The 16503-nt window shown below is 42.0% G+C and overlaps 2 protein-coding genes across 4 annotated transcripts in view; both read left to right on the top strand.

Moving 5' to 3' along the window:
• Positions 1–12551, top strand: part of ehmt1b (euchromatic histone-lysine N-methyltransferase 1b) — a 36214-nt gene extending 23663 nt beyond the window's left edge. For all 3 annotated transcript variants that reach the window (XM_071467015.1, XM_071467014.1, XM_071467012.1), the window contains exons 10-26: positions 691–968; positions 2257–2489; positions 2698–2913; positions 2999–3081; positions 3267–3373; positions 3478–3600; positions 3838–3939; positions 5475–5579; positions 5668–5822; positions 5974–6144; positions 6292–6436; positions 6544–6621; positions 6855–6970; positions 7407–7493; positions 10087–10165; positions 10317–10492; positions 11117–12551. In XM_071467015.1, the coding sequence (XP_071323116.1) occupies positions 691–968; positions 2257–2489; positions 2698–2913; positions 2999–3081; positions 3267–3373; positions 3478–3600; positions 3838–3939; positions 5475–5579; positions 5668–5822; positions 5974–6144; positions 6292–6436; positions 6544–6621; positions 6855–6970; positions 7407–7493; positions 10087–10165; positions 10317–10492; positions 11117–11306 (2444 nt within the window). In that variant the 3' untranslated portion in view covers positions 11307–12551. The remainder of the gene's footprint in view (positions 1–690; positions 969–2256; positions 2490–2697; positions 2914–2998; positions 3082–3266; positions 3374–3477; positions 3601–3837; positions 3940–5474; positions 5580–5667; positions 5823–5973; positions 6145–6291; positions 6437–6543; positions 6622–6854; positions 6971–7406; positions 7494–10086; positions 10166–10316; positions 10493–11116) is intronic.
• A 1834-nt stretch (positions 12552–14385) lies between these two features.
• cacna1bb (calcium channel, voltage-dependent, N type, alpha 1B subunit, b) overlaps positions 14386–16503 on the top strand; it is a 178938-nt gene continuing 176820 nt past the window's right edge. The window contains exons 1-2 of the mRNA XM_071467009.1: positions 14386–15173; positions 15788–16106. Of these exons, the coding sequence (XP_071323110.1) occupies positions 15113–15173; positions 15788–16106 (380 nt within the window). The 5' untranslated portion in view covers positions 14386–15112. The remainder of the gene's footprint in view (positions 15174–15787; positions 16107–16503) is intronic.

The raw sequence follows: 16503 nt of genomic DNA, 5'->3' as shown, positions 1-16503 counted from the left end.
TCACATCTTTAAAATTATCCTGATGGGAAACATTTTTGTTATAAGAAAATTAAATAATCCTGGTTACTGAACTGACTAAGAGGTTTTTTTTTTTTGCTTAAAGAACAGTCAGTGTGACATCAGGTCAGGTTCATTGGTGGCTGTTGTACTACGTCAGCAGTGTGTGTGCCACAGTGTCTCTTTGTTACAACCACTGGTGGCGCCACAGTCAGGAATCTTAAAATGCCGTGTGTGTGTGTGTGTGTGTGTGTGTGTGTTAGGAAAGCTTTTCCTCTTAGAGCAGCAAATGTTTAGTTTTTTATGTCATTCAATAGAGCTGAGGATCAAACCTCAATGTTTTTTTGGTATCAGCAAAAATGTGTTTTAAGGTTGTAAGTATTGAAGTGTTGAGTCTTGGGATGCTTGGTCAGATTTGTTCTGTTTACTGAGTGTGTGATCAAATAGTCCCTGATATAACAGAATAAAAGAGTTCACCAGTTGAGATTATTATTATTAGTAGTATTTTCTTTAGGCAAAGTTCTTCTGCTGTTGCTTAAACAATGTTTAGAAAAAATAAATGAATAAATTTCTTTTTGTCAAATGAAAAATATGTATTTGTGCTTATAAAAAAAAAAAAGTCAGATGCTTTAACTGGAACTAAATTAAACCAGTGTTCTGGTTAACTTACAGTCAGCCTTGGTTTCTTTGCAGGTGTTTCAGGGTCAGCGGTCGAGGAGGCCCAGGAGCTTCCTCTCTGCAGCTGCCGCATGGAGACGCCCAAGAGTCGGGAGATTCTTATCCTGGCAGACAGGAAGTGCATGGCCACAGAGAGCGTTGATGGACAGCTGACTCGCTGCCAGAGTGCTGTGCTGAAACATGAAATGATGCGTCCCTCCAACTCTGTCCAGCTGCTGGTTCTGTGCGAGGACCACCGCAACGGCATGGTGAAGCACCAGTGCTGCCCCGGCTGCGGCTTCTTCTGCAGGGCTGTGAGTACAGACGCTGGATTAGTGTCAGGCCTCCAGCTGCAGTCTGATCAGGTCTCACAGGGATGTCTGAGCTGTTCAGTTAACTGTGGAGAGCAGAGTCAAGTGAAGGACAATTTATACAATATTTGACGCCACACTTGAGCACAGTGTGTACATCACTCTGGGGAGCGGGGTTGCACTTATCCGACTGATATACATGAAATGCTTTGGGGCAAACACAGATTGCTTCAGACCTGGAGACTTCTCTTTTCATGTTTCCATGTTTCTGCTTTCACTGTGACCTATAGAATAAAAATACAAAGAAAAGAAAAGACTTTAGGGGAAGTTGGTGGTGTGACAAAGAAAGGTTCAGGCTGATGTCACAAACTGAATACACTGTTTGGAAAATTATGCTCCTCCAGAACTGGTTGATTTGTATTTTTAATGACAAGAGGTGAGCATCTTTTGTCTGAGTGTGTGCAGTTACCACCCCATATGTTCCATATTAATTTTGTTTCTTTTGTGGACTTTGAGTGTTGAAAATAATAATGATGATAATGATGTCGGGAGATGTTACCTCTGATCAACATCAGAAACCAGACATGTTGAAGGATTTCAAATCTGATGTCTCTGCACTAAAACAGTGAAATACAGCAAAACTCTCACTGAAAAAAACTTAGGAACGTGTTAAAGCATTTGAAGACTATAACAACAACCTCAGTTAATAAATGAGAAAACAAAAGTGCTTTCTTTGCACTGCCTTCAAAAATTGTGGTCGAGAGGTTGAGGATAAAGTAAAATCATTACTGATTAATGTGTGTTGGTGTTTCCTCACATACCACTACTACAGCAAAAACATTTTCTGGTTTATATTCACCAAATAACCGAATTAGGTTTTTTCCCAGCCTTGAAATATTTTTTTTGAGAGTATTACTGATGTGCTGCATTTCAGACAGAAAAGATCATTTATTACAATCTAATGCCAAATATATTCTCAGCTTGTAGCTTCTCATCTGAGGATTTTCAATTTTTTTTCTCTTTATGTGTTTAATAAATTCATACCTTTGAGTTTTTTTCATGTCACCTTACATTATATAGACTAAAAGATTAACCATAAAAATGAATAGATAATAGAAATCATTGGCTGCTGCTCCAAAGAGTTTTAGAGAAATCAGAATATTACAGCACAGGTAAAGGTGTTTTCTGATTCCCCTCCTTGACCTGACTTCTCTCAGCAAACATAAACACCGAGGTCTGTTCTGTTTTGACAGTGTTTGCTCACCGAGACGTTTTGTTTTTGATTGTGAAGGGGACCTTCATGGAGTGCCAACCAGACGTCAGCATCTCTCACCGTTTCCACCGCGCCTGTGCCTCGGTGCTGAAAGGTCAAAGCTTCTGTCCCCATTGCGGAGAGGAGGCCAGCAAGGCCAAGGAGGTCACCATCGCCAAGGCCGACACCACCTCCACTGTGCCCGCTGCGCTCGCACATGGCCCTGCCACACCTGGGGCCCCCGAGGGCAGAGCAGACACCACCACTGGCAGGTAAACTACCAACTGTAATGTGAAATAGAAAGTAGCCGTTAGTGAATATGTGCATACAATCTAAAGGCAGTAAGTCTTTAGTCCTTTTTTAACCTTCTTAGAAAAGGTTTAAGAAACTCATTCTTTTGAAAAGCATAAAATAAGGAGACCTGAAGATAAATCATTCGTCCACTGCACAACTGAAGGTCAGCTCTTGTTTGTTTTCCAGCTCCTCTCACTTGGCTGTCGGGGCTGAGGCCAGCGGTCGGGCCGACAGCTCACTGTCTGTTCGTTCTGCACACGGACTCGATGCCTCTGCTGTTCCCGGGTCGTCCAGGACTGCGACACTGCAGACCACTATGGGAACAACAGCTTCACCAATAGTTCCTCAAGGTCCACCCAGAGAAACCCTGGAGAGCATCCTGGTGGCTCTCGACACAGAGAAGTAAGACCTGCCACAACTTCATTTCTCTGAACCACTGAAAATCTGGGCCACTGAGGCAAACTCATTTTTTTGTGCTCGTTTTCAGACCCAAGAAGCTGCGATTTCACCCCAAGCAACTTTACCTCTCAGCCAAACAGGGAGAACTCAAGAGGGTCTTGCTCATGTTGGGTATGTCAGCCCCACCCGGGCCATTTATAGATGCAACAGCAATCCTGATTCAATAAAATCTTCTGTATCTCTTTTCATATATATAGTATATAGTGTATATATAGTTCTTTATGGTGCAGGAATTTTACTTCTGTTTTTATCTAAATATTTTTTAATGAAATATTTTCTTCTTAATTACCTTCCAGTGGATGGCATCGACCCCAACTTTAAGATGGAGTCCCAGAACAAACGCACACCGCTCCACGCTGCAGCCGAGGGAGGACACAAAGACATCTGCCACATGCTCGTACAAGTACGACTCTTTAACTTTCTAATGAAGAGAATCAGGTTTTAAAATGAACAATATGACACTCAGAGTTTTTTGTTAATCCCCCGGTGTTATGTGTCCCGCTTCAGGCCGGTGCAAACCTGGACATGTGTGATGAAGACCAGCGGACACCGCTGATGGAGGCCTGTGAGAACAACCACATGGAGACGGTACTGTACCTGCTGAGGGCCGGAGCCAGCGCCTCGCACAAGGTAAACCTGCATCAAGTCTCACAGGGGTCTGAGAGGTTTCCATCCGCCAGCTACCGTGATGAGTGAATGTAATTTGACTTCTCAGTTGTTTTGGCAGCTGTCATTCAACAATGAGACGTCATATCATTAAATTGTATCCTGTTTGTTCAAAAATAAAAGAAAAATGATGTGAGATGCAAACTGATCACATGCATATTTTGTGGGACGGTGAATAACTGAACTCTCTGCTCCTCTCAGGATGTTGAAGGGTTCACGTGTCTCCACCTAGCAGCAAAGTCTGGACATTACAACATTGTTGAGCATCTGCTGTCCACAGGACTGATCAACATCAACTGTCAGGTCAGTACATTTTCCTTTCTCTGTGATTTCATATGAAAATAAATTTCCGAGCAGGGCTTTTACATTAGTAGTTGTTGTTTTTTTTTTTTGTTTTTGTTATTTTGTTATTCAGTTCTTCTCAGGGGCGTCGTCACGGCGTCATTCAGTAGTATTTAATGCTGCTGTCTAAGCGCCGTCTCCTCCAGCTGATCACATGTCACACTTGTAGATGCCAGCGTCAGCCCTGTTGTTGGAGACATACAGCTGATTGTTATTAAGGCCTCAAGATTGTTGAACTCTTGACATCTGACTGTCGGGCTGATGACGGCACAGTTGATTGAATGTGCAGGGGTTAGTGAAGAGCTAAAATACTGAACCATTTTGCAAAGTTAGAATGACCCAGATCCAGAACCATCACATTTAGAGGCTCCAGGACGTCACAGTGCCCAGAGATAAACGGAGATGAATAAAACCACCATTTGTTATTGTTACGTTTCACTTTGTGTACAGATTAAACAAAAAGATACAACATGTTATTGGTGAACGTCAGAGGTACTGGTAGCTTTTAATACTCTGTTGTCTATGCTATTGTTCTGTTATTGAACTTTTCAGCCAGGCTAGCTGTCGTGTTTAGGGTAAGCTAAGCTAACCGTCTGAAGTGAAATGATTTTGATAAGTTGTTTAACATATTAAGTCCATTCTGGGTTGAAATGTTTTGACTGGAGATGTTGGAGAAAAGATCTCGGGTCTGAGATTTGTTGCCATAAATGTTTTCAACAAAGAAGCTTAAAACTTTCTCAGAAGTGACATTTGTAGAAGTGAAATCTCCGTCAGGAAGCAGCTTCACATGCAACATTGTTCAGTTTGTTTGTTGACCACTATCAAAACATGAGGCTCTGAGCAAAGATCAGACCCAGTTGGACGAACAGAAAGACAGAAGAAAAGATGACTGATGAGTGTCTCCCTCTAAAATTGTACAATAAGCATTTAAATATCAATGTCCTGTGTGGTTTCTGTCAAATAAATTAGATTTCAAAAGTGAAAAACGAGTCGTTTTTTTCCCTTCATTAGGCTGGTATACAGAATGTGTAAAAAACACAAGCTCTATTATATACTCAGCAAGACGACTTAATCCTTATGGCCAACGTCCAGAGGATGTTGCACCTCCAAGCCGGAAGTTTCAAAGTAAAAGACTGTTTTTTTTACGCAACCTGTGAATCACCCTGATGAAAGCCCGATGCTGAAATAAAGAAGACTCTTCCACTTGCTCAGTTGGTCATTGCAGCTTGAGCCTCTGGTTGGCTGGAGAGGTGGTGACAGCTGCTCCACTTAAAAGTAAATAAGATATTGACAGATATTTGAGTTGTGCAGAATTCACACAAATAACTGTTTGAAATGTGATGTAGTGACTCGGTCTCTCCTCTGTCTCAAATGTAAAAGTAGTCATCATGTAAGATTAAAGGGCTCGAGTTTCTCCTAAGAGTTGAGAACTTGTGAAGAAGTTGTTGTTTTTGTGCTCTTTTAACTTCTCCCTGCTCATCATTATTTTCCCTCAGGATGATGGAGGGTGGACACCCATGATCTGGGCGACAGAGTACAAACATGTGGACCAGGTGAAGCTGCTTCTGTCCAAAGGAGCCGACATCAGCGTCAGGGACAAGGTTGGCTGAGACGTCTGTCCTCCCTGTGTTGGACATGCTTTACAGAGGAATAAAACATAATGTAATTATTTGTTTACATTGCTTTTAGGAAGAAAACATCTGCCTTCACTGGGCAGCGTTCTCTGGTAGTGTGGAGATCGCAGAGCTGCTCCTGAATGCTCACTGTGACCTACAGGCTGTCAACATCCACGGAGACTCTCCTCTACACATCGCCGCCCGAGAGAATCGCCTGGATTGTGTCACGTGAGTTAGCGGCAGTAGGAGACAAAAAAAAACACTCTTTGCAAGAAAATATAAACATCTTGCTTTTGAGGCGTGTTTCAAAAGAGCAATTTAAAATGTGGTTGAGAGCTGACTTACTGACGATCAGTTAAACCCGTCCTTGTCTCCTCAGACTCTTCCTTTCTCGAGGTGCGGATGTTCTTCTGAAGAACCGCGAGGGAGAAACTCCTCCAGACTGCTGCAGCCACAGCTCAAAGGCCTGGGCAGCTCTGCAGGCCAACAGGAGGGAGAGGGACGCCAAGAACATGAAGCTCAGTCAAGCAGAGGAAAAACTCCTTCACAGGTTGGATGAAATTGTACAGGATTACAGTGGAAGGCCGGTGTCAGTCAACCGTGACTTAAAGTCTTATCAAAAGGCAAAACACTGCACTTTTTTCTTGAGTTCGAAAACTTTGACAGCCCCTAACCTGTGCATCTGCTCCTTTTACAGTGACATAGCTCTGGGCCAGGAGAGAGTTCCCATTCCCTGTGTCAACGCTGTTGACAGTGAACCTTACCCAGACAACTACAAATACATCCCTGAGAACTGCGTCACCTCCCCCATGAACATCGACAGAAACATAACACACTTACAGGTGAGTCTGAAACCATCTCATCAGGTGTTCGGAGAGAAATGAGATAAATGTTTGACAGTGTGAAGTGACCATTACTGTTTTTCTCTCTTCACCCACATGGCTATCAGTACTGTGTTTGTAAGGAAGACTGTTCAGCAAGTATCTGCATGTGTGGACAGCTCAGTCTGCGCTGCTGGTACGACAAGGTGAGGACAAATCACTACACAGATGGACCAAAAAGATAAACCTGAAAGTATGTGGACATCTCTGCAAAGTTAGATTTCATTGGAGCTAAGGGGCCGAGCCCAAACCATGAAGAACAACACCAGACCAAGTGTGTGAGCAGGGGGTCCACAGACTGTGTATTGTACATTAATATTAATAAATCACACAGTCTTGACACCTGTTAAGGACAAATATATATTTTTGTCATGTTCAGACCGGTCGTCTTCTCCCTGAGTTCTGTCGCGAGGAGCCTCCTCTCATCTTTGAGTGCAACCATGCATGCTCCTGTTGGAGGACCTGCAAGAACCGCGTCGTGCAAAATGGACTCAGGTATTCACTCATTTCTACAGACTGGCTTTTATGTGATGTCGTCTTTTTATTCTATTTTTATTTTCTTTTTTCTTTTCATTTCTTTTTATTATTTTTATCTTTTTATTATCTCTGTAGCGTCCTTTACTGTTTTTACTGTGTTTGTGGGTGTGGGTTTGCTCCCTCCTTCTTTACATTGTAATATATTTTTTGCCTTTCCTCTGTTGTTTTTGACTACTTTTGCTTTTTAATTGTCTGTCAAAGAACTTTGTAAACACAGCTTTTAAAGGTGCTATACAAATAAAGTTATTATTGTTATTCAAACTTTATTAGCGAGTTAATGTGACATGTATGTTGATAGAACTGTGTGGGGTTGTCTCTGTGTAACTGTCATGTATAATAGAGGGTGTGAGGAGATTTGGTTACTTACAACTGTAAGTTGTTGTGGATCTTCCAGGACCAGGCTGCAGCTCTTCAGGACCAGTAAGAAGGGCTGGGGTGTCCGGGCCCTGCAGGACATACCACAGGGGACCTTTATATGCGAGTAAGTCCTGTTTACGGTTTATATTATATTTATATCATATAAATATATTATATTATATTTCTAAACCCCTAATCCTTGCATCCCTGTAGATCTGTCAGTGGTGTTTTCAAAGTATTTATTCAGAAATGTGGGCCGACCTGGAAAAGACATGTTGTGTCACTTTCTCTCCTGCTACTCTCACAAACACTGTAACTCCTGCCAGACGGTAGCGGCTCAGACTGTGAGAGACGTGATTATCATTTCTGCTTTCTCATGTTCAGAGGTGCCGTCAATGTCACTGAGGTGTTTCTCTGTGGTGTCAGTCTCCATCCTGCTAATGTATTGTGACTGTTTTCAACAGCTTTTCTTAGACATCGTGACTTTTAAGATTCTGTGTGCCGTTTCAAAAATGTGTTGAGTAACACCAAAAATACCTCGAGTTTTCTTTGGCAGTTCAGTAAATGTTGTTGCTGTGAGCTCCTGACAGAGTGCTGGCAACTTGTGCTGGAGAAGAAAATACAGTAACTTTTAAAGCACGGGGCTGGTGTTAGTCTTTAATCTTTTAATTGTCAGTTAATTGAAATGGTTCTTTCCGAAGATGGAAATCTTAAAAATGAGTTCACAGATCAATAGTTTGATTCAGTATTTTCCTCATACAGCTGGACACTGTAGTTTTTACTCAAACTGAACTAAACAGTGAATTTACTGAGAACTATTTTCAGCACTAATTTAATAGACAATTGCAGCGTTGGTGAGTATTTACAGCAGCAGGACAGTGTAAGTGTATGTGGGTCTGACTTTAAATAAACCACAGTGTGTGTTCATGGTAATGAAGGAACATGTTGCCCAGTGTAACAGTGCAGCTCACTGTTGTGTTTTTAAAAGTCTGGACAACAGTGGTGCTCTGTGGCACAGCAGAGCTGATGCTGCTGATTTATCAGGCTGTGGAAACACAGACAACACCTGTTTGTGTTTTCATGGGATTTGTTAAGAGTAAGAAAATCATCAGCTTTATCTTTAAAGCTCGATTGTGCTGCTAATAATTATATGCAAAAGTTTTTAATTAATAGATCGACAATTTATTGCTAGAGCCATCACAGTTCAGATCACTTCAGCAGTGTGCCACTAAAAGCTTAACAAATAGAGCAGTAACAGGACGTTTTCATCAAATATAAATACAGTTAAATAGGACATTTATATTTATATCAGTGTAAAAAGTCTCATTATTCTGGCGGCACTCTCCACTAGGGCTGCGGCTATAGATGATTTTAGTAATCAAGTATTCTACAGATTGAGCGAGTGATCGGGTAAGAACTACTTTTGTCTTAATAAAAAAAAAGGCATAAGAAAACAATAGAATATATATATATAAAATCTATGGACTATAGATGTATAAAAAAGAGAAAAGAAGACAGATGTCTTAGAATAAACAAATAATTGGTTTCTTTTTAAGGAAGATCAACATTTTTATTGCTTAAACTGTATCTATGTATGTGTCTAAAACTAAACCCAGCTCACTCTTTCCCTCCTGTGACCATGTGCTTTTTATAGTGGGTTAACACGCGTCTGAAAACGCGCTAACTTAGGTGTAAACATTTATTAGAGGCTGAAAAATCTCCAGAACAGCTCTGTCACTGTCTTCCTCCGCGTCTTGACTGACACACAACAAACCCACGTTGCCTGCTCCACATGCATCTGGGAGACTGATGCTGGTTGATGGTATAGACCCTAACACGAGTCACATTAACCACAGTAATTAACCATGATAATAAACAGTTATAGTGATAATTAAAATATAAACAGTATCTGGTATTTATACTGTGATTTAGCGTGAAACCAGTAACTGTTTAATCTCTCACGGTGACTACCGAGCCGTCATGTGGATTAAATGAAGCTTCGATGCAAAGAATTTGCCTCGATGACTTTTATTAAGCGTGTTTCCTGGTGAATCGTTTCAGCCCTGCTCTCCACACTGTGTCGTAGTGATGAAAAGCCACGTGAGAGCTGTGTGTTCACCAGTCTGTGATCTCACTGCTGGTTCATGTGAAGTTTAGTTTTCTTGACGTTTTTGTTTGTTTGCTTGTGTAACTGCTCTGTGCTGACACGTTGTTGGTCAAGTTTTGAAGCAAAGCCACAGTTATTACAGAGAGGAAAGACATTTTGTTTTGTGGTGGCGACGATGATCATGCACAAATATTTCTCACTGTTGCAGACTGAGGGACGAGTGAACGACAACTGATAATCTGACAGAGAAATATCTTTTAGCAAAGACACCATTAGCAGCAAGTTAGCTCTGGATTATGTTCATATTTTTTAATTAACACTGAGTCATCCACTTACTCATAGTCTCTCACTGCTGAATAATGTGTGTGGTGTTAGTTATTAAATTAAAAATAACCTTTTTGGGTTAAATATTTTAAAAGATGTGAAAATACATCACAGGTTTATCAGCAGGGATGTGAAATCTTTGAAGCTCAGTTTGTCAGACCTGCAGTGTTTCCATATAAATCAGTAAAAATAATTCCAGGCTCATTTAAAGCCTGATGTGTTGTAAACAGCAGCAGAGTCGAAGCTGATGCCTGCAGCTGCTGACGAGTTGTCTGCTTTTCAACAGGTACGTAGGTGAGATCATCTCTGAAGCCGAAGCAGAGATGAGGCAGAACGACGCTTACCTGTTCAGTCTGGATGATAAGGTAAAGTATGATCTGTGTGTTTATTCCACCCAGAGCTGTAACATTAACATCTTTACATAACATGCTCTTGATTATGAGACTTCTCTTCCTCTCAGCTGCTCTTACAGCTTTTTTTTTTTCATCTGAGCCTTTCATTTATTTTCCCTCCCAGCCACAAGACTTGTACTGCATCGATGCCCGTTTCTATGGAAACATCAGCCGCTTCCTCAATCACATGTGTGAGCCCAACTTGTTTGCCTGTCGAGTGTTCACAACGCACCAGGACCTTCGTTTCCCACACATCGCCTTCTTCGCCAGTGAAAACATCAAAGCTGGAGAGGAGCTCGGGTGAGACGACTTCATTTGTTTCCTTGTTTTTTTTTTTTGACATCATGTCTTTGTTGTCGTTCATCATGTCTCATGTTGTTGAGAATCCCTGTGGGATGCTGGAGCCTGACAGGATTTGATGAGTCTGATATCAGTATCTAGATTTGATAGATTTGATAGTGTTTTTTGTCGTTACACACACAAAACATAAAGTGACACACAAGACAAGTGCTAACATATAAGATGGACAACAGGTGAACATAGAGACAATGTGAAGCTGTTGTACTGATGTTTGTGGTGATGTATGATAAGATTAGGTTGTGTGTGTGTGTGTGTGTGTGTGTGTGTGTGTGTGTGTGTGTGTGTGTGTGTGTGTGTGGCACAAAAGGCAACATGATCCCCCTCCTGGCCCCCCGTAATGCACACTGAGGTTCCAATGGGGGACAGTCGGGATGGGCCAGTGGAGGACCGCCCCTCCCTCAACCTTCTTTCTCATGGTTGTCATTAGATTAGTGGGTTTTGGTGATGGCCTGATGTCATAAAGTCTGTGACACAGATTGTGACCAAGACTTTATGAAACAGTCTCACTCAGTGAGGTTTCTGGCTCCTTTTCTATAACCACACGTTCTCATCCTTCCCTCTCAGATTTAACTATGGTGACCACTTCTGGGAAGTCAAAAGCAAGCTGTTCAACTGCGAATGCGGCTCTTCGAAGTGCAAGTACTCGTCGACGGCCATGGCGTCGCTGCAGGCCGACAGCACACCAGAGGACCAGCAGCAGCCCAGCGCGTCACCCGACACCAGCTCTTCCAACAGCCCCCCCAGTCCGTCATAAAACCCTCCTCACACTAAGCTTTGCCACACATACAGGACTGTGTCCATTCTCCATGAACTTTGAACTTTTATCAATGAACTTGTACTGTATCTCCACTTCTTATGAAATGACCATGGACCATAGACACACCACACACACACAGACAAACACACAGACACACACACACACACACACACACACACACACACACACACACACACACACACACACACAGAAGCAGATGCACAATCAAATCCTGGAAGAAGTAACTGCTCCCTTATTCCACCTTGTGTCAACATGAACAGCAGAGGGCAGCACAGCAAGACTGTCTTTACATTTCATACACAACTTTACTGGGAAGGAGAACGGTGCATTTTGACTTTTTTTTTAAAGATAATTAATTGACATTGTTAAACAGCTTTTCTTAGAGTCATCATCGAGGATTTTCGGGGGGTTCGGGATGAGCGTACCGTTGTCTTTTGCAAAGACAACCTCAGCGTACAGCTGTGTTTAACTTGTTTGACCGTTGTGGTCACTTTAATGAACCATTCCAGCAAAATTAGCTGATAAATATTGGATTATGTTGCCACTTTTTTGTGTCACTTCATCTTTGTTGCAGTGTTTGAGTGGATGTCCGACATTTGCCACCACGGTTGATTATAAATTGACGAATTCACTGAAATGATGTAAAAAAGTGGGCAGTGTTTTTTTAAAATCCTTTTTTATTTGCTACTCGAGTGAGTGTAGATTGTCTGGTAGAAAGATGCTGTACCATTCCTCAAGAATGAGGTGTTTCTAGTCTAAATAAATTGGCTGAGCTTTTTTATGAAGCATGGAGATCTTAATGTGTCAGATGTTTCGCCACAGCTGTGGAGGAGTTAAAATGGTTAAAAAGGAATTTAAAAAAGAAAAATAACATGGTGCTGACAAAGGTTTTTACTTTTGTTTTCATTTGTATTACCCAAGTGAACATAGTTTGTAAAATAAGAGAACATTTTAAGTTTTTTATGTTTAATTTTTCTAATTGTAGTTACTGTAGTTAGCCTGTTTTTAATTTTGTTTCATGATTTTGCCGACGGACGCCAACCCATCTTTTTAAATGTTGTTAGTAAAGCAGTGACTGTTGTGCAAAGTTTTGAAAGGTATAACTGAGAAAAAAAAGGTTATAAAAATGCACTTCCATTACGTTCTGTTACATATTTCTGGACCGTGAACCATCCATCTAATTGGTTGTATCTTTTTCAATAAATTTACTACTAATACATTTATTCTGATACTCTGCTTGTTGCAGTTTCTCTTGTTACATGAAAATGTGGCTGCAGATTTTAAACACCACGCACTTCCTCAGCTCAGTGTTTTTGCTGAGATTTTTCATGTACAGGGAAGACATTGCCTTTTAGCTCATTATCTTGTCAAATACAAACACATTACTGAAATATCTTCAAACTGAAGCCTCTAGTCAGGTTGACCCTGCAGGAGCCGAGCAGCAGCAGCTCAGCTTTGACAGACGGGCTCGGGGCCTGGCGCTGAAATATTTGAGCAGCTGTGGCATCAGAGCGGCTGACACGTCCCACACTCCATTTGCTTTAATGAGTTAAGGTTCTCAGAAGCCTCTCGTTTGTGCCGTGATGTTCGGAGAGTAGAGCTCATTTCCAACCGATAGAAGCTACAACTAAACAGCAGTGGAGGAGACAGTAATACCACAATGGAAAGATGCACCGTTACAAGGAAAACTGGTTTAAAAAGACAGCTTCCAATCCAAACTACAGGCTTTAACATTCAAAGGCTACACTGTCTAAAGGAAAAGCAGTTTATTTTGCTCAATGTATCCACACGGGCAGATTCACAGTTCTTTACATAAGAGTGTGTTAATAGATGAATAGAAGAAGAAGTTAAAGAATTAAACTAGAATTATCGCCTGATGGTTACATGTCTCTGCCAACCAGCCAAGTTGCAGGAAATATGGTCACAATCTCTCCTTCCTGAGTTACATCACTGAATAATGGCCAAAGGTGTTTCTGCAGAACATTATGATGTCACAGTGAAGTTGACCTTTGACCATTTGGATATAAAATGTTATGACTTCTTTTTATCCATATAGACATTTATGTTAAATTGTATCATAATTACTGAATAAATTTGTGAGTTATGGCCAAAAATGTGTTTTATGAGGTCACAGTGACCTTGACCTTTGACCACCAAATCTAATCAGTTCATCCTTGAGCCCAAGTGAACGTTAGTGCCAAAATCTGAAGACAATCCCTCAACACATTGCTGAGATATCACGTTCACAAAGCCAAAACTGTGATTTGTGATGTCACAGTGACCCTGACCTTTAACCTTTGACCACCAAATTCTAGTCAGTTTGTCCTTGAGTCCTAATGAATGTTTGTGACAAATTTGAAGAATTTCCATGAAGGTGTTGCGGAGATATCGCCTTCACAAGAATGAGACACACTGACAACCTGCTCACATAATGCCTCCGGCCCCGACTGGCTCCAGCTCAGAGACATAAAGAGACGAACACCGTTGAGTTAAAGTCACGATTGTTAAAGGTCCTTCAGACGCCTGGTCCACCTTCACAGGTGCTCTCACTTTCGTGTCTGATTGGACACCGGAGCTGTGATTACCCCTCACTCTCTAGTTGCACCTATTAAGGTGGGATGACATTTGGCCTGTGGTAGGAAAAGACGAGGATAACTAAAAATGACTATGTTCGGTCTAAGTGAGCTAGTTCCAGGCTCCTGGTGCTGTGTGTGCTGGGTCACTGTGGTGGCTGATGGGAACATTTAAAGGAACCGAACCGTCATTAACAAGATTGTTTCACCTGTGCTCTTCCTGCTATGACAAGTCAAAATGTCTGCTGGTAAAAAAACAGTTTGCAAAAAGTTTGTAAATCAATGTGTTGACGTGAGCCTAATGCTAAAGCTGAGCTTTAGCCTGAGCAGAGGTCTAATCAACCAGGTTCACTAAATACACCTGTAGAAGTCTGCAGAGCACATGTTAAAATATGAATACTGAAAACTGGAGATAATGAAAAAAAAATCTAACTCTCAATTAGTTGCTAAAAATATATTTTATCAACAACACTGTTTCCACGTGCCTGAAAAGCTGAAATTTTATGATATAATATTTACCCCAACAGAATGAATTGATTGGAGGCATAAAATCCAAAGTAACTGGTAACTATAGCTGCTGGAAAAATGTGCAAAGGAGACGTAAAATGTACAAGATTTCCCTCTAAAGCTGCAGGAAAGGTCTCTCAAAGTGTGAATAATAAAACAAAGTACAGTATTTTCACAGTGCAGAACCTGTATAAATGTACTTAGTTACTTCCCGCCTCTGCAATTTAACCCAATCAAGGTAGAACAGTGTAAAAAGAGGAATAAAATCAGCTGTTGCAGCAGCCTAACAAAAAAAAAAAAAAAACCCTGTGGATTTGCGTTGAAAATGTCCCCTGTAGCACCAGACAGGAGAGTACAAACAGTGGGAAGTGAGTGACTGTGCATCTGCAGGCCTTTTAGGTCTGCCTGATGATTGCTCCCTTCCTGATTACCAGGGCGGACAGCGAAAACAGAGTCGATAATTGAATCAGAGAAATTTCTCCTCCAGCATCGAAGATGGTCGGTCTGATAACGAGGTCCTTAACTGGCAGCACAGGAAGCAGCCTTTCCGCATTCCAAGGTGGGAGAAACTTTGGTGCCCCTGCCCTGCTGCCTTAGAGGGGAGCCTCCTGCAGGCAGTCACACATGAAGCGTGTGAGGATCAAACAGCTGCTTCACTGCACCGCACAGCTGGATTTATCCCAGTGACCCTGGAGAGCAGCTATGAAGAGATCAACTCCACACAACTCAAGATGGGCAGAGAAACGATCTTCTCTGGTTTACGGTACGTTCACTCTGGTTCTCATAACCTTTGTTTCAATTTGTTTACGTCTATTTGTTGTATTAATAAACATCAGGGAATAAAGGGCCCCTTGTTTACTAGTTCCCTAAGTCAGTGGTTCCCAGACTGAGGGTCAGGGCCTCCTCTCAGGGGTCATGAAATGATTAACAGGAGAGAAAAGCAGAAACGTTTTTGATCTATATGCAACACAAAAGATGTGTGTTGCTTTTCAGGCTCTCTTTTAATCCTGATGTTTTTCTCGGAGGATATCTGGTGTCTTTGCGTTCAGGGATTTATTTTGGGGAAGCAGCAAAGAGTTGTTATTATCGAGGGATATTATAGCAGATTGAAAAAGTCAGTGTTGTGGCTCTGCAGTGGTTTTGTGAAAGTGAGGCACAGTGAATCCAACAGTTTTGATGGCATAAAATCTAAAGAAGGGCCGATAAACCTTCTAGATCCATCTCTCAAGCCTTCAAGGTGAGTGTTAATGCTCCAAACAGTCCTTTTATCGGGATGTTGTCTAGTGTCAGGTGCTGATTAACAGTTGCTTTTTCCCAGATCAGTGGCCTTGACTTCTGATTTCTGCTGCCCGTGTGTTCATGACTTTCACCCACCAGCGGTGCGCTCAGCCACTTTCGGCTCCTGGAGGATGCTCACCCTGGGGGCAGAGTACGAGGATACCTGGGCTCCGTCACCTGACCGGAAGCGTCGTCCCGGGAAGCGGGTAAAGGTGGAGCCAGGGCCCGAGAAGGAGACGTCCGAGGTGTGTGCCGGAGAGCCGGAGGAGCCGTCATGGAGAGCCGCTGACACCCACCCGGCGCAGGGGTATGACACAGTTTTCCTCCGGGATGGACTCAGCAGAGCCGGGAGGAGAGACGGTGTCCGCCAGCTCGTCAGGAAGCATGAGACCCTGAACAACATGCCCTGGCCCCGCAGGTGAGGCACACATCAGCCGCATGAGCAGCCTGCTCACTGACAGGTGGACATCCTGCATTTAGATTTCGTGTAGCTAGAATGAAGTAAAAGTGTGCCATGTTGAGGCGGGCGCTGGGAGGTATGATAAGATTAATCATCACTGATCACGTCCAGATGAAACTGAACTGAGGACCATGAGATGAGATGAGAGAAATCATGAAATCCTTTATTTGAACGGGAAGTCTCATAGATATTACATAGATATATACAAAAAGAGACAGTAGAAAAAGAGATCATTCGCAGACATGCATTATACACTTTCACATAAAAAAGCATGTGTACGAGTGATTGTAGATACAGAAGTGCAGTTTTAAAATGTTGCAGTGACATAAAAGAATGTAACTTCATTCCAGATGAG

Source organism: Trachinotus anak, unplaced genomic scaffold, assembly GCF_046630095.1.
Source record: "Trachinotus anak isolate AG129_WGS33_773 ecotype Australia unplaced genomic scaffold, CSIRO_AGI_Tana_v1 ptg000028l, whole genome shotgun sequence".
NCBI classification, from domain to species: domain Eukaryota; kingdom Metazoa; phylum Chordata; class Actinopteri; order Carangiformes; family Carangidae; genus Trachinotus; species Trachinotus anak.
The sequence above is the reverse complement of the archived record's forward strand: the minus strand, read 5'-3'. Positions and strand labels throughout refer to the sequence as shown.